The 24,928-nt window shown below is 41.1% G+C and overlaps 2 protein-coding genes across 3 annotated transcripts in view; both read right to left on the bottom strand.

Moving 5' to 3' along the window:
* klhl4 (kelch-like family member 4) overlaps positions 1 to 2,817 on the bottom strand; it is a 36,547-nt gene extending 33,730 nt beyond the window's left edge. Inside the window, exon 1 of one of the 2 annotated variants that reach the window (XM_037076897.1) lies at positions 2,440 to 2,817. Coding sequence is in view for 1 of the 2 variants with exons in the window: in XM_037076898.1 (XP_036932793.1) it covers positions 2,440 to 2,516 (77 nt within the window). In the remaining variant the exon portion in view is untranslated. The remainder of the gene's footprint in view (positions 1 to 2,439) is intronic. The other variant, XM_037076898.1, reaches the window with a different exon arrangement.
* Positions 2,818 to 3,953: 1,136 nt separating this feature from the next.
* ahnak (AHNAK nucleoprotein) overlaps positions 3,954 to 24,928 on the bottom strand; it is a 34,102-nt gene continuing 13,127 nt past the window's right edge. Inside the window, exon 6 of the mRNA XM_037076891.1 lies at positions 3,954 to 24,797. Coding sequence (XP_036932786.1) covers positions 4,905 to 24,797 — 19,893 coding nt within the window. The 3' untranslated portion in view covers positions 3,954 to 4,904. The remainder of the gene's footprint in view (positions 24,798 to 24,928) is intronic.

Here is a 24,928-nt window from a genome sequence, read left to right as displayed (position 1 = left end):
TAAGCTCTCTTCTGTGCAGTATCATTATACCCTATATGTACAATTAACTGTCGCTGTCTGACCACATCACATAACTACTGTGTTTTTTCCTGGCAAGCGAGCACGTGCAATTGTGTGAAAAGTAAAAGGAATCGCCTCGTTACAAAGTTACAAGGAATTTGCCGTTACACCACAGTTAGGGAGGATGTGGGAGGGGGAGTATGGCATTGTGTGGTTTATAAAGTGCGTGTATGACCACAGCTCATATCCAGCCTACAGCCTACACTCAGTGCTGGTTATTGTAGATGAGCTCTCTCTATTTGTAGGGCTGCACGATCTGGTCAAAAAAGCATATTGTATTTAACATCGTGAATGAAATGTGATTCATGCTTGGCAGGAGAAATCATTCAAATCATGATGACGGGACATTTGTTTTGATCTGCACCAAACAAACATGTTTTCTTACATGTGGAGAACAAAATTTGTAGACCAGGGAATCTCTGGAGCTCCACAGTAATTCATTATAATGCTGTTTTGTCACACACTTTACCTTCATCAAATAATTACAGCTTCTTGTGGTTTGGATATTGCACCACATTGTCATTTTGATTAGTTTGCGACTAACACACAGCACAGCCCACACAGCCCTACCTAACTGTTGTGTAAAACGGCTTGAATCGCTAAATTTGTCCTAACAGTGTGTCAAATTACAAAGTGAAAGCAATGCAAGAGTGAAAAAATGCACAGACTATCACCTGGAATCCGCAGCTTTACAGCTTCAGATTGAGTTTCATCTCATGTGTTAGCACTCCAGCTAAAATGTCACTGTTTTGGTTCGCGCTCACTGCCTTCATCGTGTTGTTTTTAACCACAGCAGGCAACTGTTTTCTGTGAAAAAGGTCCTGCTGAATATGCCAACTACCTGCTCAGCACTGAACAGCCAGTGCAGCTAGTGCCTGCTGAATATAGTGAAGCATTTAGCAGCTCACAAGCTGGATATCTCTGGGCTTTTAAGTATAAAAAACAGAGTTCACAGGAGACTAAGAATTGGATTTACATTCAGAAGTTGCTAGAAAATGCAAATTTATGCCTTTGTTGCTCCATAACTGCTGTGTAAATATGGAACAGAAAGCAAATTTCAGACATGTCACAGGATAAACAATCAAATGAAACACTAAAATATCCAAATGTCCCTAAGTACTTCAGAGTGGCGTAGATAATTCATGATAATTCATGAGAAAATCATACTGAGTTGATATTTGTTATCTTGGCTTTGACCTTTGGCACGAAGTTAAGATGGATTTAGCGTTTGATTGTGAAGGTTTTTTGTTATTATCAACATTGCTTCACCTGGTAGTGACAATGGCTCATGACATGATGAACATGAAGTGGTTGCAGAGTAAAATTAAAGTAAATTTACTCATTTACTGTATACATAAGTAGGTACTTTCACTTACTTGTGCATTTCCATTTTGAGGCAAATATTGTCCTCTTTACTCCATTACAGTTATTAGAAAAAATGTAGTTCGCCTTCTTGTTTCTTTGCATATTCAAACTGATGATGCAAAAAATAATCAACCCAAAAAAGAAGGTGTAAATTTCTAGAACAAGATACTGCTTATTAAAAAAGGAAGCTGGGGCATTCTGAATGAGGCATAGCACAATGAAAGATTTTTTTTTTTTTTTTTAATGTATTAATTGCAATGGAAAAAAATAAGTTATGTTTCATTATCAGGCTAATCTGTCCAGCTCACTGACGTACAGTCCTTTACTGCCTTACTTACCTAATAGGAAATGCCTAAGCCCGGCACCACAGCTCAAGGCTCAGCTTGCAATTTGTATCCCCCAGAAAAACAAGTTAAAACAGTTGTGTGTAAATACTACGTATTCCTAACTACAGAATGACAAGGACATTTACTTATACTTCATTGGCGCTAGAAGACCTTATGATTTATGATTGCTTATTTAAGATTCTCTGATTGTTTGTTTTTCACTAAAAATAGACACATGACCTATCTGTGATACTATAATCAGGCTTTGAATTTCAACATCAACATCTTAGGTATATTTGAATATCCTGATGTCAGGATAATATCTTGAAAACCATTCATGTAGGACAGGATGAAATGTTCATATTGTCCCTTGACTATTATGAATAATCAGTACTTTTGCTTTTGGGTAGTTTGCACGACTTTCAATTGTAAGTATTTGTACAATGTGATAGGTCTGAATTTATTACAAGATCTAAGTAGTTCTTCCACCTCTGAGGGTATGAACAATAAGACTATAAGAATATTTATACAATATCCCCGGCTTATTCTTCTCTGATGTTCAACTGAAAACATATGAGGAAAAATATGGACTTCACTTAAGCTCCCTCTGTCAGTACACCACATAGCTAGCTGAGACACTAGCAGTCAGTGAGAACATTTGTTTAAAAGCACAGCTGCAAATACTTACCTGGATGTTACAACAAAATGCTTAGATAGTTGCAGAGGTGAAGCATTCTCCATCTTTAAGAAGAACCAGGCCCTCATGAGCTGCTGGACAGGAGAGCTCCACCATCCACCCTGCAGCTTTGGGCCGTAGCTTGTAGGAAGGCTGGCCGGCTAAGAGAGCTGTGCATCGGCTAAACAGTGTTCCTTCCACTGGTGGGCCGTTACCGGCAGTATTTTTATGTTTTTTCAACGACTTACTATTCCTGTGGCTGCCATATTTCTTAACCATAGTGGACCAGTAACAAAGTAGAAGATAACTCTTTTTACGAGGCGGAAATGTGACAAGAGAAGTGCCTACTGGTTCACTTTCCCATCGTGTTGTGCTCTTCTTGGCCAGCAGAGGGGGCTGCTCGCTTTAGCTGCCGTATATCATTTCTTCTACGTAAGTCCCGGTGAATAATGAGCTTACTCCTGAGGGCTAGAAGTTAGCATGAGTCAACACAGCATTATCACAAACGTCTTTGTAGCAGAGTGTAGAGGAGGAAGACTGGATAGGAAGAAGAGTGAAGGAGGTGAAGTTTCTTTGTTTGTTTTTTGCAATGTAAGAATTGTCCACCTGTCAAATTCATACTCTAATAAGCAGGGGGAAGCCTCTCACCATAGTATCCCCTAACTACAGCCAACTAGTGTTTAGCTTATTTGTAGTGACAGTGACCTGTTTGGGAAGCAACACTTTTAGCATATATTGTCAAACCTTGACGTAAAAAGATCGTAAAAATCATTTATCAATTAAAAAATGGTAATTGTTTGTGTCTGTGTCTGGGTGTATGAACATTTTCCTTAAAAATAACTTTCTGTGCTGTACAATACCAATATGACACACCCATTCAATAGCAACATTCCTTTAATAGGATGAAATAGGACAAAATTACTTTACAAATTTACTTCATTAATAACTAATAACTAATAAGTAATGATATTCAGATCAGTCAGATTTTTGAGAATATACAGGAGACTTGTGGAAATATATTCCTGATGGGGCCTCCTCCTCCTAACATCTTGAAGTAGACCAGGTCCCACACATTTAATTTACCATTTCTCCTTCACATAGTTGGAACCTTACTGAATGCCATGATTTATGATTGCATTGTATATGTACATCGTGGAAGAATATAGCTTTCTTTATATGTTATATTGTGGAGAAATACAGTTCAGTGTTTGCTGTGTGTTTGGTGCAATGAACTGCTCAATGTATTTAATGTATCCCTGTATCCAATGTTAGCAGAGTTATATCTCTGCATCAGTGGAGAACAATGTACAGTGTTAAAGTATATTTTGTTTAAAAATTCAAATGATAGTTCAAGTTGCATTAATTGGAACATTATTTCTCATGAGTATTATAATAACTGTAAGTCATAATATGATTACTATAATGTGGAACAAAATATAGACAAAATCCAATTAATTTTTGCTCATATCATGGCATATCATATCACAAGATTAAGGGACTGATAAATAATGATTTAAGAAGCCTTATACATTCTATAAATCTTTTTATTTACTTTTATTTGGCAGAATTCACACACAAGAATAGACCCAAATAATCATGCTGTGTCTCCATTAACTCTTTATCAACACAGATATTTTTTGCAAACAAATTAAATCAAAAAAGTGACTGCTTATTTGTGACATTGTTATGTAGTGAAATAAAAGACAGAGGATCGTAAAAACAGATGAAAATGACACAGGATTAGGAAGCAAAACATTTTTACAACAAATAAAGCAAATACATATTTTTTGTAAATGACACAGAATTTAAGGGTGAAGTATTCAGACAGATGAACAACAAATACTGACAGCACTTTAGAGAGTTGATGTTTCCCAACCGTGATTGTCTTTGCAATTATGGTATATACAACACTATCACTCTTTAGAATGTGTTATAAAGGGCCCGCTCTATGGTACGTAAATATGCTTCTGCAATTAATATATAATTTCAAAGCTTGAAAGTAAAATAATTTCATACATAAAAAAATGGCAACTGTCTTTTTGTCTGGGTGGATAAACAACATTTTCCTTCAAAATAACTATGTAACTATCTGTTCTGTGCAATAAACCCCTGGATACAAATATACCACACCCGTTCGTTAATGACATTCACTTAAAAGTATGAAATCGGACAAAATGACTAACCCTGTAATAAACTATTGGTGAACATTTTTGAGATGGCCTATGTTCAATAAATCTGGACTATGTACATAAAACAATATTTATTATTACAATACAAATTAATCTTATTTACAGTGTGAAGGGATTTTAAACAAGCTCATGTACTCCTGTTTGATTACTGAGGAAACAACTATAGAATTACTAGTTCAACATTAAGATGACTGTCGTCTTGGGTTTCAAAGAACGTTTAAGGAATTTGCCATATTAAGTGAGGGAATTTGGTTGTACATGAGAGAGTTTAATTTGCCCCATAGTTAATCATTTCTTTGGTGAAACAGATAGTTCAAGTCTTGGGAACCTAAAACCACCCCTTGAACCACTGTCACTGCTGGACGATGAAGACAACCTCGATTTTTTAGAGAGGGAAACACCTGCACTTCCCTCCACTCCTGCTCCACTGTCCTCACCAAGTGTCACTTCATATGAGCCCTTTGACTTTGAACCAAAACCTCCAAAGGTTCCAAACTTCAACTTTCCTTTCTTTCCCTTGACCTTGCTTCCTCCTAGGTCTAATGAAATGTCACCACCCTCTGCTTCTAAGTGAGTTGAAGGAGAACTAACTGCAAGCCCCCCCTCATCACTCAGAGAAGAAGACCGATTTCTTGATTTTTTAAATAGATCCAGTGAGGCTGACTTGCCCTTAGATGACACATTTAGTCCAGCATCACCCTCTAATTCTAATTTACCACTATGTACACTTTGGACCTTACCACCTTTTCCACTAGCACTCATTTCTACCTCTGGTCCACGAAGGTCACCTGCACTACCGCCCTTTGCTTTTGATTTGCCAAACAATTTTGGCATCTTCACCCTTACTTTGCCTTCACTGTGCCTAAGTTCTGGACTGGGAACCTCAACATTTTGTGAACTGACTTGGCAACTTAGAGATGGAGACTGTATGTTAATACCTCCACTAGCTGCAAGTTCTGAATCACCATTTCCTCCACCTTGCTGCCCTTCCAATTGAGGCAGAGCAATACCAAATTTTGGTATCTTCATTTTGGGAAATGTTACAGTACCCTCTGGGTAATGAAGACCACCACTTGCACTGCCCCCTGAAACACCAGTGTCAAACTCTGCACCACCTTTCACATTTATTTTGGGGGCTTTAAAACCAGCAGACATGGTTGCTTCTCCTTGCTTGTTGAGATCTGCATCAATTTCAGGAGCAGATATGTTCACATTTGGCATTTTTGGCGTCTTTAATTTGACATCAGGCCCTTCCATTTTAACATTTGGACTGTCAATAGAGGCGTTCAAGTCAGCAGATGGCAAATCTACATCAAATCCATCACCTTTGACTTTTGGTGATTTGATATCTAATTCCACATCAGGAAAATGAAGCTTACCAAAAAGAGGCTTTTTTACCTTTGTTCCTTTGACATGGATATTGGGTGTGTCTACATCCATGTTCATTGCTGGTGTTTCAATGTCAATTTCAGGTTTCTTTGCCTTTCCTTTTACTTTAGGAAGTTTAAATTTCCCCTTTTTCCCCTTAACATGTATATCAATGTCAGGGGCATCAAGACTTGCTTCAGTCTCTGGGAGACTAACGTCTGTTTTCAAACCTTTTGATCCCACACTGAACGTGGGTGTCTTAACTGTAGATTCAGGACCCTCCACGTCAGGGGCTTTCATTCCAAACTTAGGCCCTTTGAACTTGGGAAATGTAACACCTGTCTTTACAGGATCAATAGACACACCTTCCATAGTGACGCTGGGTACTGCAATGTTAACATCGGTACCTTTAATGTCTCCTTCCAGTTTGGGCAATGATGTGTCCATCTTTCCTTTCACTTTAGGCCCTTTAACGTTTATGCCAAGATCAGGTGCTTCTAAGTCAATATTAGATTTGGGAAGGTTTATGCCAACTTTAGGCATTTCAAAACCACTCTTAGACCCCTTGATGTCAACTCCTGGACCTTTGATGTCAACATCAGGTGTCGTTATGTCTCCCTTTATCTTTGGAGCTGACACATCCAAGTCACCTTTGAGTTCAGGACTTTTAAGGTTGAAATCCACATTTGGCATGGATATTTTCGGTCCTGAGATAGTTGGCATCTTGATTTTTGGGCCCTTGATGTCACCACTGGCACCTTTAATGTCAACATCCATTTCAGGGACTTTGATATCAATATCAGCTTTGGGGAGGTTTAAGTCAACATCTGGACCTTCCAGTTTTGGGCTCCTGGAGCCAAATGATGGCATTTTGATTTTAGGCATTTCAAATCCACCCTTTGGCCCTTCAATATCAATCTCTGGACCTCTGACATCAATGTTAGCTTTAGGAAGGTTTACATCAACATCTGGACTGCCGATTTTTGGTCCTTTGAAGCCAAATGATGGCATTTTCATTTTTGGCATTTCAAATCCACCCTTAGGCCCTTTGATACCAACCTCTGGACCTTCGATGTCAATGTCAGGTGCCTTTATGTCACCTTCAATCTTTGGAACAGACAAGTCCACTTCTCCTTCCAGTTTGGGACCTTTCAGATTGAAATCAATGTCTGGCATGGAAATATTTGGTCCTGTGATGGATGGCATCTTGAATTTTGATCCTTTGATTTTACCACTTGGACTCTCAATGTCTATCCCTGGTCCTTTGATGTCAACATCAGATACTTTCACATCAATGTCAGCTTTGGGAAGGTTTACGTCAACATCTGGACCTTCCACTTTTGGACCTTTGAAGCCAAATGATGGCATTTTCATTTTAGGCATTTCAAATCCACCCTTAGGCCCTTTGATATTAAACTCTGGGCCTTCGATGTCAACTTCAGGTGCTTTTATGCCTCCTTCAATCTTTGGAACTGACATATCCACATCTCCTTCCAGTTTGTGCCCTTTAAGATTGAAATCAACATCTGGCATGGAGATTTTTGGTCCTGTGATAGATGGCATCTTGAATTTTGTTCCTTTGATTTTACCGCTTGGACTCTCAATATCAATCTCAGGACCTTTAATGTCAACATCAGGTACTTTCACATCAATGTCAGCTTTGGGAAGGTTTACATCAACATCTGGACCTTCCACTTTTGGACCTTTGAAGCCAAATGATGGCATTTTCATTTTGGGCATTTCAAATCCACCCTTAGGCCCTTTGATGTTAATCTCTGGACCTTCGATGTCAACTTCAGGTGCTTTTATGCCTCCTTCAATCTTTGGAACTGACACATCCACATCTCCTTCCAATTTGGGACCCTTCAGATTGAAATCAACATCTGGCATGGAAATCTTTGGCCCTGTGATAGATGGCATCTTGAATTTTGGTCCTTTGATTTTACCGCTTGGACTCTCAATATCAATCTCTGGACCTTTGATGTCAACATCAGGTACTTTCACATCAATGTCAGCTTTCGGAAGTTTTACATCAACATCTGGACCTTCCACTTTTGGACCTTTGAAGCCAAATGATGGCATTTTCATTTTGGGCATTTCAAATCCACCCTGCCCTTTGATATTAAACTCTGGACCTTCAATGTCAACTTCAGGTGCTTTTATGCCTCCTTCAATCTTTGGAACTGACACATCCACATCTCCTTCCAATTTGGGACCCTTTAGATTGAAATCAACATCTGGCATGGAAATCTTTGGCCCTGTGATAGATGGCATCTTGAATTTTGGTCCTTTGATTTTACCGCTTGGACTCTCAATATCAATCTCTGGACCTTTAATGTCAACATCAGGTACTTTCACATCAATGTCAGCTTTGGGAAGGTTTACATCAACATCTGGACCTTCTACTTTTGGACCTTTGAAGCCAAATGATGGCATTTTCATTTTGGGCAACTCAAATCCACCCTTAGGCCCCTTGATATCAAGATCTGGACCTTCAATGTTAGCTTCAGGTACTTTTATATCTCCTTCAATCTTTGGAACTGACACATCCACATCACCTTCCAATTTGGGGCCTCTCAGATTGAGATCAATGTCTGGCATGGACATTTTTGGTCCTGTGATAGTTGGCATGTTGAATTTGGGTCCTTTGATTTTTCCACTTGGACTCTCAAAGTCAACTCGTGGTCCTTTGATATCCATTTTAGGTTCTCTGATATCAATGTCAGCTTTAGGAAGGCTGACATCAACTTCTGGCCCCTCAATTTTTGGACCTTTCATCCCAAAGGATGGCATTTTGAATTTAGGCATCTTAAATCCTCCTTTGTGGCCATCGATCTCAAGATCCGGTCCTTTAATATCAACCTTTGGAGCTTTTATGTCACCCTCAATCTTTGGAGCTGACACATCAATATCCCCCTTTACTTTGGGCCCTGTCAAACTCACATCCCATTCTGGCATCTTTAATTTGGGACCCTTCAGTTTTGCATCTGGTCCTTCCATGTCAATCTCAGGTCTTTTAAGGTCAAGGTCAGGTGCTTTCACATCAATGTTTGCTTTGGGAAGGTTTATGTCGACATCTGGACCTTCTACTTTTTTACCTTTGAAGCCAAAGGATGGCATTTTCATTTTGGGCATTTTGGGCAGTTCAAATCCACCTTTTGGACCTTCAATTTCAACCTTTGGACCCTTAATGTCAAACTCAGGTGTTTTCATATCTCCTTCAACCCTTGGAGTTGACACATCCACATCACCTTTGAGTTGAGGACCTCTGAGATTGAAATCCACATCTGGCATGGAAAGGCTTGGGCCTGAGATAGTTGGCATCTTGAATTTAGGTCCTTTGACTTTACCACTAGGACTCTCAATGTCAATTCCTGCTCCTTTCATTTCAACTTCGGGGGCTTTAATATCAATTTCAGCTTTTGGGAGGCTTATATCAACATCTGGCCCTTCAACATTTGGACCTTTCACTCCAAAGGATGGCATTTTAAATTTAGGCATTTTGATTCCTCCTTTGGGGCCCTCAATGTCAACATCTGGTCCTTCAATATCAACTGTTGGAGCTTTTATGCCACCCTGAATATTTGGAACGGACATGTCCACATCTCCTTCCAGTTTGGTACCTTTAAATTTGAAATCAACGTCTGGCATGGACATTTTTGGTCCTGAGATAGTTGGCATCTTGAATTTTGGTCCTTTGACTTTACCACTTGGGCCTTCAATGTCAAGCTCTGGTCCTTTGATGTCAACATCAGGTGCTTTGACATCAATGTTTGCCTTCGGAAGGTTTACATCAACATCTGGACCTTCAACTTTAGGGCCTCTGAAGCCAAATGATGGCATTTTTATTTTAGGCATTTCAAATCCACCCTTAGGCCCTTTGTTATCAAACTCTGGCCCTTCAATGTCAATCTCTGGACCTTTGACATCAATGTCAGCTTTAGGAAGGTTTATGTCAACATCTGTACCTTCCACTTTTGGGCCTCTGAAGCCAAATGATGGCATTTTCATCTTGGGCATTTCAAATCCACCTTTAGGCCCTTTGATATCAAACTCTGGACCTTCAATGTCAACTTCAGGTGCCTTTATGTTGCCTTCGATCTTTGGAACAGACACATCCACATCACCTTCCAATTTTGGACCTTTCAGATTGAAATCGATGTCTGGCATGGAGAGTTTTGGTCCTGAGATAGTTGGCATCTTGAATTTAGGTCCTTTGATTTTACCACTTGGACTCTCAATGTCTATCTCGGGTCCTTTAATGTCAACATCAGGTACTTTCACATCAATATCAGCTTTCGGAAGGCTCACATCAACATCTGGACCTTCCACTTTTGGACCTTTGAAGCCAAATGATGGCATTTTGAATTTTGGCATTTCAAATCCACCCTTAGGCCCTTTGATATCAAACTCTGGACCTTCGATGTCAACTTCAGGTCCTTTAATATCCCCTTCAATCGTTGGAAGTGAAGCATCCACATCACCTTTTAGTTTGGGGCCTTTCAAGTTCAAATCAATGTCTGGCATGGAAATGTTTGGTCCTGTGATAGATGGCATCTTGAATTTTGGTCCTTTGATTTTACCACTTGGACTCTCAATGTCTATCTCGGGTCCCTTAATATCAACATCAGATACTTTGACATCAATGTCAGCTTTAGGAAGGCTTACATCAACATCTGGACCTTCCACTTTTGGACCCTTGAAGCCAAATGATGGCATTTTGAATTTAGGCATTTCAAATCCACCTTTTGGCCCTTTGATATCAAGCTCTGGGCCTTCAATGTCAACTTCAGGTCCCTTCATATCCCCTTCAATCTTTGGAAGTGAAGCATCCATGTCACCTTTTAGTTTGGGGCCTTTCAAGTTGAAATCAATGTCTGGCATGGAAATGTTTGGTCCTGTGATAGTTGGCATCTTGAATTTTGGTCCTTTGATTTTACCGCTTGGACTCTCAGTGTCTATCTCTGGTCCTTTAATGGCAACATCAGGTGCTTTCACATCAATGTCAGCTTTCGGAAGGCTTACATCAACATCTGGGCCTTCCACTTTTGGACCCTTGAAACCAAATGATGGCATTTTGAATTTAGGCATTTCAAATCCTCCCTTAGGCCCTTTGATATCAAACTCTGGGCCTTCGATTTCAACTTCTGGCCCTTTCATATCTCCCTCAATCTTTGGAAGTGAAGCATCCACATCACCTTTTACTTTGGGGCCTTTCAGACTGAAATCCATGTCAGGCATAGAAATGTTTGGTCCTGAGATAGTTGGCATCTTGAATTTAGGTCCTTTGATTTTACCACTTTGACCCTCAATGTCTATCTCAGGTCCTTTAATGTCAACATCAGGTACTTTCACATCAATATCAGCTTTCGGAAGGCTTACATCAACATCTGGACCTTCCACTTTTGGACCTTTGAAGCCAAATGATGGCATTTTGAATTTTGGCATTTCAAATCCACCCTTAGGCCCTTTGATATCAAGATCTGGGCCTTCAATGTCAACTTCAGGTCCTTTCATATCCCCTTCAATCGTTGGAAGTGAAGCATCCACGTCACCTTTTAGTTTGGGTCCTTTCAAGTTGAAATCAATGTCTGGCATGGAAATGTTTGGTCCTGTGATAGTTGGCATCTTGAATTTTGGTCCTTTGATTTTACCACTTGGACTCTCAATGTCTATCTCGGGTCCTTTAATATCAACATCAGGTACTTTCACATCAATGTCAGCTTTGGGAAGGCTTAGGTCAACATCTGGACCTTCCACTTTTGGACCCTTGAAGCCAAATGATGGCATTTTGAATTTTGGCATTTCAAATCCACCCTTAGGCCCTTTGATGTCAAGCTCTGGGCCTTCGATGTCAACTTCAGGTCCCTTCATATCCCCTTCAATCTTTGGAAGTGAAGCATCCACATCACCTTTTAGTTTGGGGCCTTTCAAGTTGAAATCAATGTCTGGTATGGAAATGTTTGGTCCAGTGATAGTTGGCATCTTGAATTTTGGTCCTTTGATTTTACCGCTTGGACTCTCAATGTCTATCTCTGGTCCTTTAATGTCAACATCAGGTACTTTCACATCAATGTTAGCTTTGGGAAGGCTTACATCAACATCTGGACCTTCCACTTTTGGGCCTTTGAAGCCAAATGATGGCATTTTGAATTTAGGCATTTCAAACCCTCCCTTGGGCCCTTTGATATCAAACTCTGGGCCTTCAATGTCAAATTCAGGTCCTTTCATATCCCCTTCAATCTTTGGAAGTGAAGCATCCACATCACCTTTTAGTTTGGGGCCTTTCAGACTGAAATCCATGTCGGGCATAGAAATGTTTGGTCCTGAGATAGTTGGCATCTTGAACTTTGGTCCTTTGATTTTACCACTTGGACTCTCAATGTCTATTTCAGGTCCCTTAATGTCAACATCAGGTATTTTCACATCAATGTCAGCTTTGGGAAGGTTTACGTCAACATCTGGACCTTCCACTTTTGGACCTTTGAAGCCAAATGATGGCATTTTGAATTTAGGCATTTCAAATCCCCCCTTAGGCCCTTTGATATCAAACTCTGGACCTTCAATGTCAACTTCAGGTCCTTTCACATCCCCTTCAATTTTTGGAAGTGAAGCATCCACATCACCTCTTAATTTGGGTCCTTTCAAGTTGAAATCAATGTCTGGCATTGAAATGTTTGGTCCTGTGATAGTTGGCATCTTGAATTTCGGCCCTTTTATTTTTCCACTTGGACTCTCAATGTCTATCTCAGGTCCTTTGATGTCAACATCAGGTACTTTCACATCAATGTCAGCTTTGGGAAGGCTTACATCAACATCTGGACCTTCCACTTTTGGACCTTTAAAGCCAAATGATGGCATTTTGAATTTAGGCATTTCAAATCCTCCCTTTGGCCCTTTGATATCAAACTCTGGGCCTTCAATGTCAACTTCAGGTCCTTTCATATCCCCTTCAATCTTTGGAAGTGAAGCATCCACATCACCTTTTAGTTTGGGTCCTTTCAAGTTGAAATCAATGTCTGGCATGGAAATATTTGGTCCTGTGATTGTTGGCATCTTGAACTTTGGTCCTTTGATTTTGCCACTTGGACTCTCAATGTCTATCTCAGGTCCTTTAATGTCAACCTCAGGTACTTTCACATCAATGTCAGCTTTGGGAAGGCTCACGTCAATATCTGGACCTTCCACTTTTGGACCTTTGAAGCCAAATGATGGCATTTTGATTTTAGGCATTTCAAATCCTCCCTTAGGTCCTTTGATATCAACGTCTGGACCTTCGATGTCAAATTCAGGTCCTTTCATGTCCCCTTCAATCTTTGGAAGTGAAGCATCCACATCACCTTTTAATTTGGTCCCTTTCAAGTTGAAATCAATGTCTGGCATGGAAATGTTTGGTCCTGAGATAGTTGGCATCTTGAACTTTGGTCCTTTGATTTTACCGCTTGGACTCTCAATGTCTATCTCAGGTCCTTTGATGTCAACGTCAGGTACTTTCACATCAATATCAGCTTTGGGAAGGCTTACATCAACATCTGGACCTTCCACTTTTGGACCTTTGAAGCCAAATGATGGCATTTTGAATTTTGGCATTTCAAATCCACCCTTAGGCCCTTTGATATCAAACTCTGGGCCTTCAATGTCAACTTCAGGTCCTTTCATATCCCCTTCAATCTTTGGAAGTGAAGTATCCACATCTCCTTCCAGTTTGGGGCCCTTCAGATTCAAATCAACAGCTGGCATGGAAATCTTTGGCCCTGTGATAGTTGGCATCTTGAATTTTGGACCTTTGATTTTACCACTTGGACTCTCAATGTCTATCTCAGGTCCTTTAATGTCAACGTCTGGTACTTTCATATCAATGTCAGCTTTGGGAAGGCTTACATCAACATCTGGACCTTCCACTTTTGGACCTTTGAAGCCAAATGATGGCATTTTCATTTTAGGCATTTCAAATCCACCCTTAGGCCCTTTGATATTAATCTCTGGACCTCCGATGTCAACTTCAGGTGCTTTTATGCCTCCTTCAATCTTTGGAACAGACACATCCACATCTCCTTCCAGTTTGGGACCCTTCAGATTGAAATCAACGTCTGGCATGGAAATCTTTGGCCCTGAGATAGTTGGCATCTTGAATTTTGGTCCTTTGATTTTACCACTTGGACTCTCAATGTCTATCTCGGGTCCTTTAATGTCAACATCAGGCACTTTGACATCAATGTCAGCTTTGGGAAGGCTTACATCAACACCTGGACCTTCCACTTTTGGACCTTTGAATCCAAATGTTGGCATTTTCATTTTAGGCATTTCAAATCCACCCTTAGGCCCTTTGATATCTACCTCTGGACCTTCGATGTCAACTTCAGGTGCTTTCATGTCTCCTTTAATCTTTGGAACTGACACATCCACACCTCCTTCCAATTTGGGACCCTTCAGATTGAAATCAACATCTGGCATGGAAATCTTTGGCCCTGTGATAGATGGCATCTTGAATTTTGGTCCTTTGATTTTACCACTTGGACTCTCAATGTCTATCTCGGGTCCTTTAATGTCAACGTGAGGTACTTTCACATCAATGTCAGCTTTGGGAAGGCTCACATCAACATCTGGACCTTCCACTTTTGGACCTTTGAAGCCAAATGACGGCATTTTGATTTTAGGCATTTCAAACCCACCCTCAGGCCCTTTGATATCAAGCTCTGGGCCTTCGATGTTGATGTCAGGTGCTTTTATGTCTCCTTCTATCTTTGGAACTGACACATCCACGTCTCCTTTGAGTTTGGGGCTTTTCACATGGAAGTCAACGTCTGGCATGGAAATCTTTGGTCCAGAAATAGTTGGCATTTTGAGTTTCGGTCCTTTGATTTTACCACTTGGACTCTCAATATCAATCTCTGTTCCCTTGATATCAATATCAGGTGTTTTTACATCCATGTTTGCTTTGGGAAGGTTTATATCAACATCTGGCATTTCACCCTTTGGGCCTTTGAAACCAAATTTTGGCATCTTGAATTTGGGTCCCTTGACTTTTTGACCAGTCAGTCCCAGGTCAAGATCAAGACCTTCAGTGCTACCGGTTGTCCCTTTGATGCTGACATCTCCTTTTCCTACTTTCATATCAGCCTCTGGAGCTTTTATCTTTGGACCCTTGAATCCAAACTTTGGCATTTTGAATTTAGTTTTCTTTGTGCCAATTTCTGGAACATCGATTGTAACATCTGGCCCCTCTATATCAGCTTTTGGTAACTGAACATCCCCCTTCAAATCACCCTTTATGCTTGGCCCCTTCAGATTGACGTCAACGTCTGGCAATGATATTTTTGGACCTGATATCGATGGCATCTTAAATTTAGGTCCTTTAATTTTTGCATCTGGCCCTTCAAGATCAATATCGGGCATGTTAATGTCCACATCAGGTACTTTCACATCAATGTCAGCTTTGGGAAGACTTACATCAACATCTGGGCCTTCCACTTTTGGACCTTTGAAGCCAAATGTTGGCATTTTGATTTTAGGCATGTCAAATCCGCCCTTAGGCCCCTTGATGTCAACCTCCGGACCTTCAATGTTAACTTTAGGTGCTTTGATGTCTCCTTCAATCTTTGGAAGTGACACATCCATATCGCCTTCGACTTTGGGACCCTTCAGATTGAAATCAACGTCTGGCATGGAAATCTTTGGCCCTGAGATAGTTGGCATCTTGAATTTTGGTCCTTTGATTTTACCACTTGGACTCTCAACGTCTATCTCGGGTCCTTTAATGTCAACGTCAGATACTTTCACATCAATGTCAGCTTTGGGAAGGCTTACATCAACATCTGGACCCTCCACTTTTGGACCTTTGAAGCCAAATGATGGCATTTTCATTTTAGGCATTTCAAATCCACCCTTAGGCCCTTTGACATCGAACTCTGGACCTTTGATGTCAACTTCAGGTGCTTTTATGCCTCCCTCAATCTTTGGAACTGACACATCCACATCTCCTTCCAGCTTGGGACCCCTCAGATTGAAATCAACGTCTGGCATGGAAATCTTTGGCCCTGTGATAGTTGGCATCTTGAATTTTGGCCCTTTGATTTTACCACTTGGACTCTCAATGTCTATCCCTGGTCCTTTGATGTCAACATCAGGTATGTTCACATCAATGTCAGCTTTGGGAAGGCTTACATCAACATCTGGACCTTCTACTTTTGGTCCTTTGAAGCCAAATGTTGGCATTTTGATTTTAGGCATTTCAAATCCACCCTTTGGCCCTTCAATATCAATCTCTGGACCTCTGATGTCCAAATCAGGTGTTTTCACATCAATGTCAGCTTTGGGAAGTTTTACATCAACATCTGGGCCTTCCACTTTTGGACCTTTGAAGCCAAATGTTGGCATTTTGATTTTAGGCATGTCAAATCCACCCTTAGGCCCCTTGATGTCAACCTCTGGACCTTCAATGTTAACTTTAGGTGCTTTGATGTCTCCTTCAATCTTTGGAACTGACACATCCACATCGCCTTCGAGTTTGGGACCCTTCAGATTGAAATCAACATCTGGCATGGAAATCTTTGGCCCTGAGATAGTTGGCATCTTGAATTTTGGACCTTTGATTTTACCACTTGGACCCTCAACATCTATCTCCGGTCCTTTAATGTCAACATCAGGTACTTTCACATCAATGTCAGCTTTGGGAAGGCTTACATCAACATCTGGACCTTCCACTTTTGGTCCTTTGAAGCCAAATGTTGGCATTTTGATTTTAGGCATTTCAAATCCACCCTTTGGCCCTTCAATATCAATCTCTGGACCTTTGATGTCCAAATCAGGTGTTTTCACATCAATGTCAGCTTTGGGAAGTTTTACATCAACATCTGGGCCTTCCACTTTTGGACCTTTGAAGCCAAATGTTGGCATTTTGATTTTAGGCATGTCAAATCCGCCCTTAGGCCCCTTGATGTCAACCTCCGGACCTTCAATGTTAACTTTAGGTGCTTTGATGTCTCCTTCAATCTTTGGAACTGACACATCCACATCGCCTTCGAGTTTGGGACCCTTCAGATTGAAATCAACATCTGGCATGGAAATCTTTGGTCCTGAGATAGTTGGCATCTTGAATTTTGGACCTTTGATTTTACCACTTGGACCCTCAACGTCTATCTCGGGTCCTTTAATGTCAACTTCAGGTACTTTCACATCAATGTCAGCTTTGGGAAGGCTCACATCAACATCTGGACCTTCCACTTTTGGTCCTTTGAAGCCAAATGTTGGCATTTTGATTTTAGGCATTTCAAATCCACCCTTTGGCCCTTCAATATCAATCTCTGGACCTGTGATGTCCAAATCAGGTGTTTTCACATCAATGTCAGCTTTGGGAAGTTTTACATCAACATCTGGGCCTTCCACTTTTGGACCTTTGAAGCCAAATGTTGGCATTTTGATTTTAGGCATGTCAAATCCACCTTTAGGCCCCTTGATGTCAACCTCCGGACCTTCAATGTTAACTTTAGGTGCTTTGATGTCTCCTTCAATCTTTGGAAGTGACACATCCACATCACCTTCGAGTTTAGGACCCTTCAGATTGAAATCAACATCTGGCATGGAAATCTTTGGCCCTGAGATAGTTGGCATCTTGAATTTTGGACCTTTGATTTTACCACTTGGACCCTCAACGTCTATCTCGGGTCCTTTAATGTCAACATCAGGTACTTTCACATCAATGTCAGCTTTGGGAAGGCTCACATCAACATCTGGACCTTCCACTTTTGGACCTTTGAAGCCGAATGTTGGCATTTTGATTTTAGGCATGTCAAATCCACCCTTAGGCCCCTTGATGTCAACCTCTGGACCTTCAATGTTAACTTTAGGTGCTTTGATGTCTCCTTCAATCTTTGGAACTGACACATCCACATCGCCTTCGAGTTTGGGACCCTTCAGATTGAAATCAACATCTGGCATGGAAATCTTTGGTCCTGAGATAGTTGGCATCTTGAATTTTGGACCTTTGATTTTACCACTTGGACTCTCAATGTCTATCTCAGGTCCTTTAATGTCCACGTCAGGTACTTTCACATCAATGTCAGCTTTGGGAAGGCTTACATCAACATCTGGACCTTCCACTTTTGGACCTTTGAAGCCAAATGTGGGCATTTTCATTTTAGGCATTTCAAATCCACCCTTAGGCCCTTTGATATCTACCTCTGGACCTTCGATGTCAACTTCAGGTGCTTTCATGTCTCCTTTGATCTTTGGAACTGACACATCCACACCTCCTTCCAATTTGGGACCCTTCAGATTGAAATCAACATCTGGCATGGAAATCTTTGGCCCTGTGATAGATGGCATCTTGAATTTTGGTCCTTTGATTTTACCACTTGGACTCTCAATGTCTATCTCGGGTCCTTTAATGTCAACGTCAGGTACTTTCACATCAATGTCAGCTTTGGGAAGGCTTACATCAACATCTGGACCTTCCACTTTTGGACCTTTGAAGCCAAATGATGGCATTTTCATTTTTGGCATTTCAAATCCACCCTTAGGCCCTTTGACATCGAACTCTGGACCTTTGATGTCAACTTCAGGTGCTTTTATGCCTCCTTCAAGCTTTGGAACTGACACATCCACATCTCCTTCCAGCTTGGGGCCCCTCAGATTGAAATCAACGTCAGGCCTTGAAATTTTTGGTCCTGTGATAGTTGGCATCTTGAATTTTGGCCCTTTGATTTTACCACTTGGACTCTCAGTGTCTAACTCAGGTCCTTTAATGTCAACCGCAGGTACTTTCACATCAATGTCAGCTTTGGGAAGGTTAACATCAACATCTGGACCTTCCACTTTTGGACCTTTGAAGCCAAATGATGGCATTTTCATTTTTGGCATTTTAAATCCTCCTTTGTGGCCCTCAATATCAACATCTGGTCCTTCAATGTCCACATCAATAGCTTTCACATCTCCTTCAATCTTTGGAAGTGCAGCATCCACATCACCTTTTACTTTGGGGCCTTTCAGGTGGAAATCCATGTCGGGCATGGAAATGTTTGGTCCTGTGATAGTTGGCATCTTGAACTTCGGTCCTTTGATTTTACCACTTGGACTCTCAATGTCTATCTCGGGTCCTTTAATGTCAACGTCAGGTACTTTTACATCAATGTCAGCTTTGGGAAGGCTTACATCAACATCTGGACCCTCCACTTTTGGACCTTTGAAGCCAAATGATGGCATTTTCATTTTAGGCATTTCAAATCCACCCTTAGGCCCTTTGATATTTACCTCTGGGCCTTCAATGTCAACTTCAGGTGCTTTTATGCCTCCCTCAATCTTTGGAACTGACACATCCACATCTCCTTCCAGTTTGGGACCCCTCAGATTGAAATCAACGTCTGGCATGGAAATCTTTGGCCCTGTGATAGTTGGCATCTTGAATTTTGATCCTTTGATTTTACCACTTGGACCCTCAATGTCAACCTCGGGACCTCTGACGTCAACATCAGGTGTTTTAATGTCAATGCTTGCTTCTGGAAGGTTTACATCAACATCTGCACCTTCCACTTTTGGGCCTTTGAAGCCAAATGTTGGCATTTTCATTTTTGGCATTTTAAATCCTCCCTTGTAACCCTCAGTGTCAACATCAGGTCCTCCAATATCCACATCAATACCTTTCACATCTCCTTCAATCTTTGGAAGTGAAGCGTCCACATCACCCTTTACTTTGGGGCCTTTCAGCTGGAAATCCATTTCTGGCATGGAAATGTGTGGTGCTGTGATAGTTGGCATCTTGAATTTTGGTCCTTTGATTTTACCACTTGGACCCTCGATGTCAACCTCGGGACCTTTGATGTCAACATCAGGTGCTTTGACATCAATGTTTGCTTCCGGAAGGTTTACATCAACATCTGCACCTTCCACTTTTGGGCCTTTGAAACCAAATGTTGGCATTTTCATTTTTGGCATTTTAAATCCTCCTTTGTGGCTGTCAGTGTTAACATCTGGTCCTTCAATATCCACATCAATAGCTTTCACATCTCCTTCAATCTTTGGAAGTGAAGCATCCACATCACCTTTGACTTTCGGGCCTTTCAGCTTTAAATCCATCTCTGGCATGGAAATGTTTGGTGCTGTGATAGTTGGCATTGTGAATTTCGGTCCTTTGATTTTACCACTTGGACCCTCAATGTCAACCTCGGGAACTTTGATGTCAACATCAGGTGCTTTAACATCAATTTTTGCTTCCGGAAGGTTTACATCAACATCTGCACCTTCCACTTTTGGGCCTTTGAACCCAAATGTAGGCATTTTCATTTTTGGCATTTTGAATCCTCCTTTGTGGCCATCAATGTTAACATCTGGCCCTTCAATATCCACATCAATACCTTTCACATCTCCTTCAATCTTTGGAAGTGAACCGTCCATATCACCTTTGACTTTCGGGCCTTTCAGCTTTAAATCCATTTCTGGCATGGAAATGTTTGGTGCTGTGATAGTTGGCATTGTGAATTTTGGTCCTTTGATTTTACCACTTGGACCTTCGATGTCAACCTCGGGACCTTTGATGTCAACATCAGGTGCTTTAACTTGAATGTTTGCTTCTGGAAGGTTTACATCAACATCTGCACCTTCCACTTTTGGGCCTTTGAACCCAAATGTTGGCATTTTCATTTTTGGCATTTTGAATCCTCCTTTGTGGCCATCAATGTTAACATCTGGCCCTTCAATATTCACATCAATAGCTTTCACATCTCCTTCAATCTTTGGAAGTGAACCGTCCATATCACCTTTGACTTTCGGGCCTTTCAGCTTTAAATCCATTTCTGGCATGGAAATGTTTGGTGCTGTGATAGTTGGCATTGTGAATTTTGGTCCTTTGATTTTACCACTTGGACCTTCGATGTCAACCTCGGGACCTTTGATGTCAACATCAGGTGCTTTAACTTGAATGTTTGCTTCCGGAAGGTTTACATCAACATCTGCACCTTCCACTTTTGGGCCTTTGAATCCAAATGTTGGCATTTTCATTTTTGGCATTTTGAATCCTCCTTTGTGGCCGTCAATGTTAACATCTGGTCCTTCAATATCCACATCAATAGCTTTCACATCTCCTTCAATCTTTGGAAGTGAAGCATCCACATCACCTTTGACTTTCGGGCCTTTCAGTTTTAAATCCATCTCTGGCATGGAAATGTTTGGTGCTGTGATAGTTGGCATTGTGAATTTCGGTCCTTTGATTTTACCACTTGGACCCTCGATGTCAACCTCTGGAACTTTGATGTCAACATCAGGTTCTTTAACATCAATGTTTGCTTCCGGAAGGTTTACATCAACATCTGCACCTTCCACTTTTGGGCCTTTGAAGCCAAATGTTGGCATTTTCATTTTTGGCATTTTGAATCCTCCTTTGTGGCCGTCAATGTTAACATCTGGTCCTTCAATATCCACATCAATACCTTTCACATCTCCTTCAATCTTTGGAAGTGAAGCATCCACATCACCTTTGACTTTCGGGCCTTTCAGCTTTAAATCCATCTCTGGCATGGAAATGTTTGGTGCTGTGATAGTTGGCATTGTGAATTTTGGGCCTTTGTATTTACCACTTGGACCCTCAATGTCAACCTCGGGACCTTTGATGTCAACATCAGGTGCTTTAACTTGAATGTTTGCTTCCGGAAGGTTTACATCAACATCTGCACCTTCCACTTTTTGGCCTTTGAAACCAAATGTTGGCATTTTCATTTTTGGCATTTTGAATCCTCCTTTGTGGCCGTCAATGTTAACATCTGGTCCTTCAATATCCACATCAATACCTTTCACATCTCCTTCAATCTTTGGAAGTGAAGCATCCACATCACCTTTGACTTTTGGGCCTTTCAGTTTTAAATCCATTTCTGGCATGGAAATGTTTGGTGCTGATATAGTTGGCATTGTGAATTTTGGTCCTTTGATTTTACCACTTGGACCTTCGATCTCAACCTCGGGACCTTTGATGTCAACATCAGGTGCTTTCACATCAATGTTAGCTCCGGGAAGGTTTACATCAACATCTGCACCTTCCACTTTTGGGCCTTTGAACCCAAATGTAGGCATTTTCATTTTTGGCATTTTGAATCCTCCTTTGTGGCCGTCAATGTTAACATCTGGTCCTTCAATATCCACATCAATAGCTTTCACATCTCCTTCAATCTTTGGAAGTGAAGCATCCACATCACCTTTGACTTTCGAGCCTTTGAGCTTGATGTCTAAATCTGGCACTGTTGGTCCTTTAATGGTTGGTATCTTAAATTCCTGTCCTGAAGATACAATGTCAATTTTTGTTGTTTTCACATCAATATTTGCTTTGGGAAGGTTTATGTCAACATCAGCACCCTCCAACTTTGGACTTTTAATGTTCAATGATGGCATTTGGATTTTAGGCATTGCAAATCCACCCTTATGCCCTTTAATGTCAAGTTCAGGTTGTGTAATGTCTCCTTCAACCGTTGGTGCCGATACATCCACATCACCTTTGAGTTTGGGACCTGTCAGATTCAAGTCCACATGTGGAATGGAGACCTTTGGTCCAGAAATTGTTGGCATGCTCATTTTGGTTCCTTTGAGCTTCGCATCTGGTCCTTCAATGCTAATCTCTGGTCCTTTAATGTCAGCATCAGGTGCTTTCACATCAGTGTTAGCTTCTGGAAGGTTAATTTCAACATCCTCACCTTCCACTTTTGTGCCTTTGAAGCCAAATGTTGGCATTTTCATTTTTGGCATTTTAAATCCTCCTTTGTAGCCCTCAGTGTCAACAGCTGGTCCTTCAATCTCCACATCAGATGCTTTAATATCCCCTGCTATCTTTGGAAGTGAAACATCTACATCTCCCTCCACTTTAGGACCTTTAAATTTAATGTCTACATTTGGTATCTTTTGTCCTTTGGTGGTTGATATCTTGACTTTGGGTCCCTGATTGTTTGTATCGGGGGCTTCAATGTCCATCTCTGAAGTTAGTTCAACACCAGGTGCTTTCATATCAATGTTACCTTTTTGAAGGTGAATATTACCATCAGGACCCTCCAGTTTTCGTCCTTTGATGTCAAATGATGGCATTGTGATTTTAGACATTTTAAATCCACCTTCAGTGTCAACTTCTGGGCCTTCGATTTGAACTCCTGATTTTGTTGTGTGGCCCCCAATCTTTGGGACTGACACCTCCACGTCTCCCTTTACTGCTTTTCCTTTCAGACTGATATTCCCTTTCAGTCCTTCAATTTTTAGATCAGAGCCCCCACCATCAATTTCTGGTGTTTCAATGTCAACCCCAGGATCTTTTACATCAATGTTAGCTCCTTTGGCCACAAATGGTGTTGTCTTTATCGAGGGCATTTTGAAATCTCCTTCTTTCCCCTCAATGTTTATCGCTGGACCTTTAATGTCTATTTTGGGTGCTTTTATTTTCCCCTCAGTCTTTGGCACTGTTACATTAAGATCTCCCTCTACCTTAGAACGCTTCAGGCTTAGATCTGTATCTGGCCCCATTTTAACATGAGACACCTCCATTTTGTATTTACTGTCACTCTTAGGTGCTTTTATTTTAATGCTAGAGTTGATGTCAGGTGCTGTGTAGTCACTTGCAGCTTCTGGAAGTATAACATTGGGCACAGGCCCTTCAGTGTTAACATTAGGACCTCTGATCTGTATACCTGTCCCTTTGATGTCTGGCTCTGGTTTTTGCACCTCTGTATTTGCATCACCAGTGAGTTTAACTTCAACACTAGTTCCCTCTTTCTTGATTCCTTTCATTGCTCCTGAAGGCATCTGGATTGTTGACGTTTTTATGCCACTCACAGTGCCCCCAGTTTCATAGCCTGGAACTTCACTGTCTGTTCCAAATGCCTTTATTCCTCCCTTTGTGCTTCGCAGGTTGACATCAACCTCACCCTTCAACTTCGAACCTGTAAGATTGACATCCGTATCTGCCACTGAAATCTTCCCTGGTGCTGAGGAATATCCTGACGCAACATGGCCTATTGTTATTGCGGATCCTTCTATCCTGCTGCCTCTCAATTCTGTATCAATACCTCTGGAACCTCCACTAAATCTGACATTCTGAATATCAATACTGCCTGATCCCTTTCCCTGCAGGAGACTGATGTCACTTTCCTTCACCTTTGTCCTCTCACCTAAACTGGTGTCAACACTTCCCTCCATAGATAGACCAATTGATCCTCCGTTCTCATCAGCTGAAGTTACTTCTGCAGCGCGCAACCCTCCTATTGTAATATGTCTACTACCAGTGTTTGTGCTGTCACTTAGTGTCATGGTTTTTCCTGACATCTGAATGCTTCCGTCTCCTTGCTCTCCACTCCCTCCTGAGATCTGAAAGCCACCCTGCTCTGTACCCCCAAAGTTAGCCCCTTTAAATTTGAGACCTGTAACTCTTTCTCTACCCCCCTCTCGTGTAACTGTTGTAGTCTGTAGTCCCCCGCCAGCCAAGCGTGTCTCTGTTGAGCTAACTTGTGGCCCAGTGTAAGAGACATTGCTTGCCTCAAAAACTCCCTCTTCTGCTCCCACTTTACCTGTTGGGCTGCCATGTGAGATTCTGATATGAGAAGAGCCATCTCCAGATTCGTGCCTTAGCCCCTTGAATTCTGGGCTTGAAAGTTCAAGTTGCTCACTTATGCCACCTGGCATATCCACAGTGTAAGTAGTGATGCGGCGGGTGATGGTCGTAATCGTGCTGCCGTCGCTGCTTGTGCTGCTATGCCGCTCTGTGCGAACATCTACTCCCTCTGCAAGGTCTTCAGACTTCAGCCTTGGTTTAATCTTTTTTGTGTATATTCTCTTGTAGTCTTCATCATCTCCACTCTGTTGATAGAAAAACACAGGAGGGCATTCAACATGGAAATTATATTATGCCATGTTTTTATTTTTTATTATTATTATTTTTTTAATTATTATTATTATTAACAAATCAGTGATCATATAATTTAAAAAAC

This window comes from Acanthopagrus latus, chromosome 18 (genome assembly GCF_904848185.1).
Source record: "Acanthopagrus latus isolate v.2019 chromosome 18, fAcaLat1.1, whole genome shotgun sequence".
Taxonomy (NCBI): Eukaryota; Metazoa; Chordata; class Actinopteri; order Spariformes; family Sparidae; genus Acanthopagrus; species Acanthopagrus latus.
Note: the sequence above shows the minus strand (reverse complement) of the source record. Positions and strands in the feature narration are given on the sequence as shown.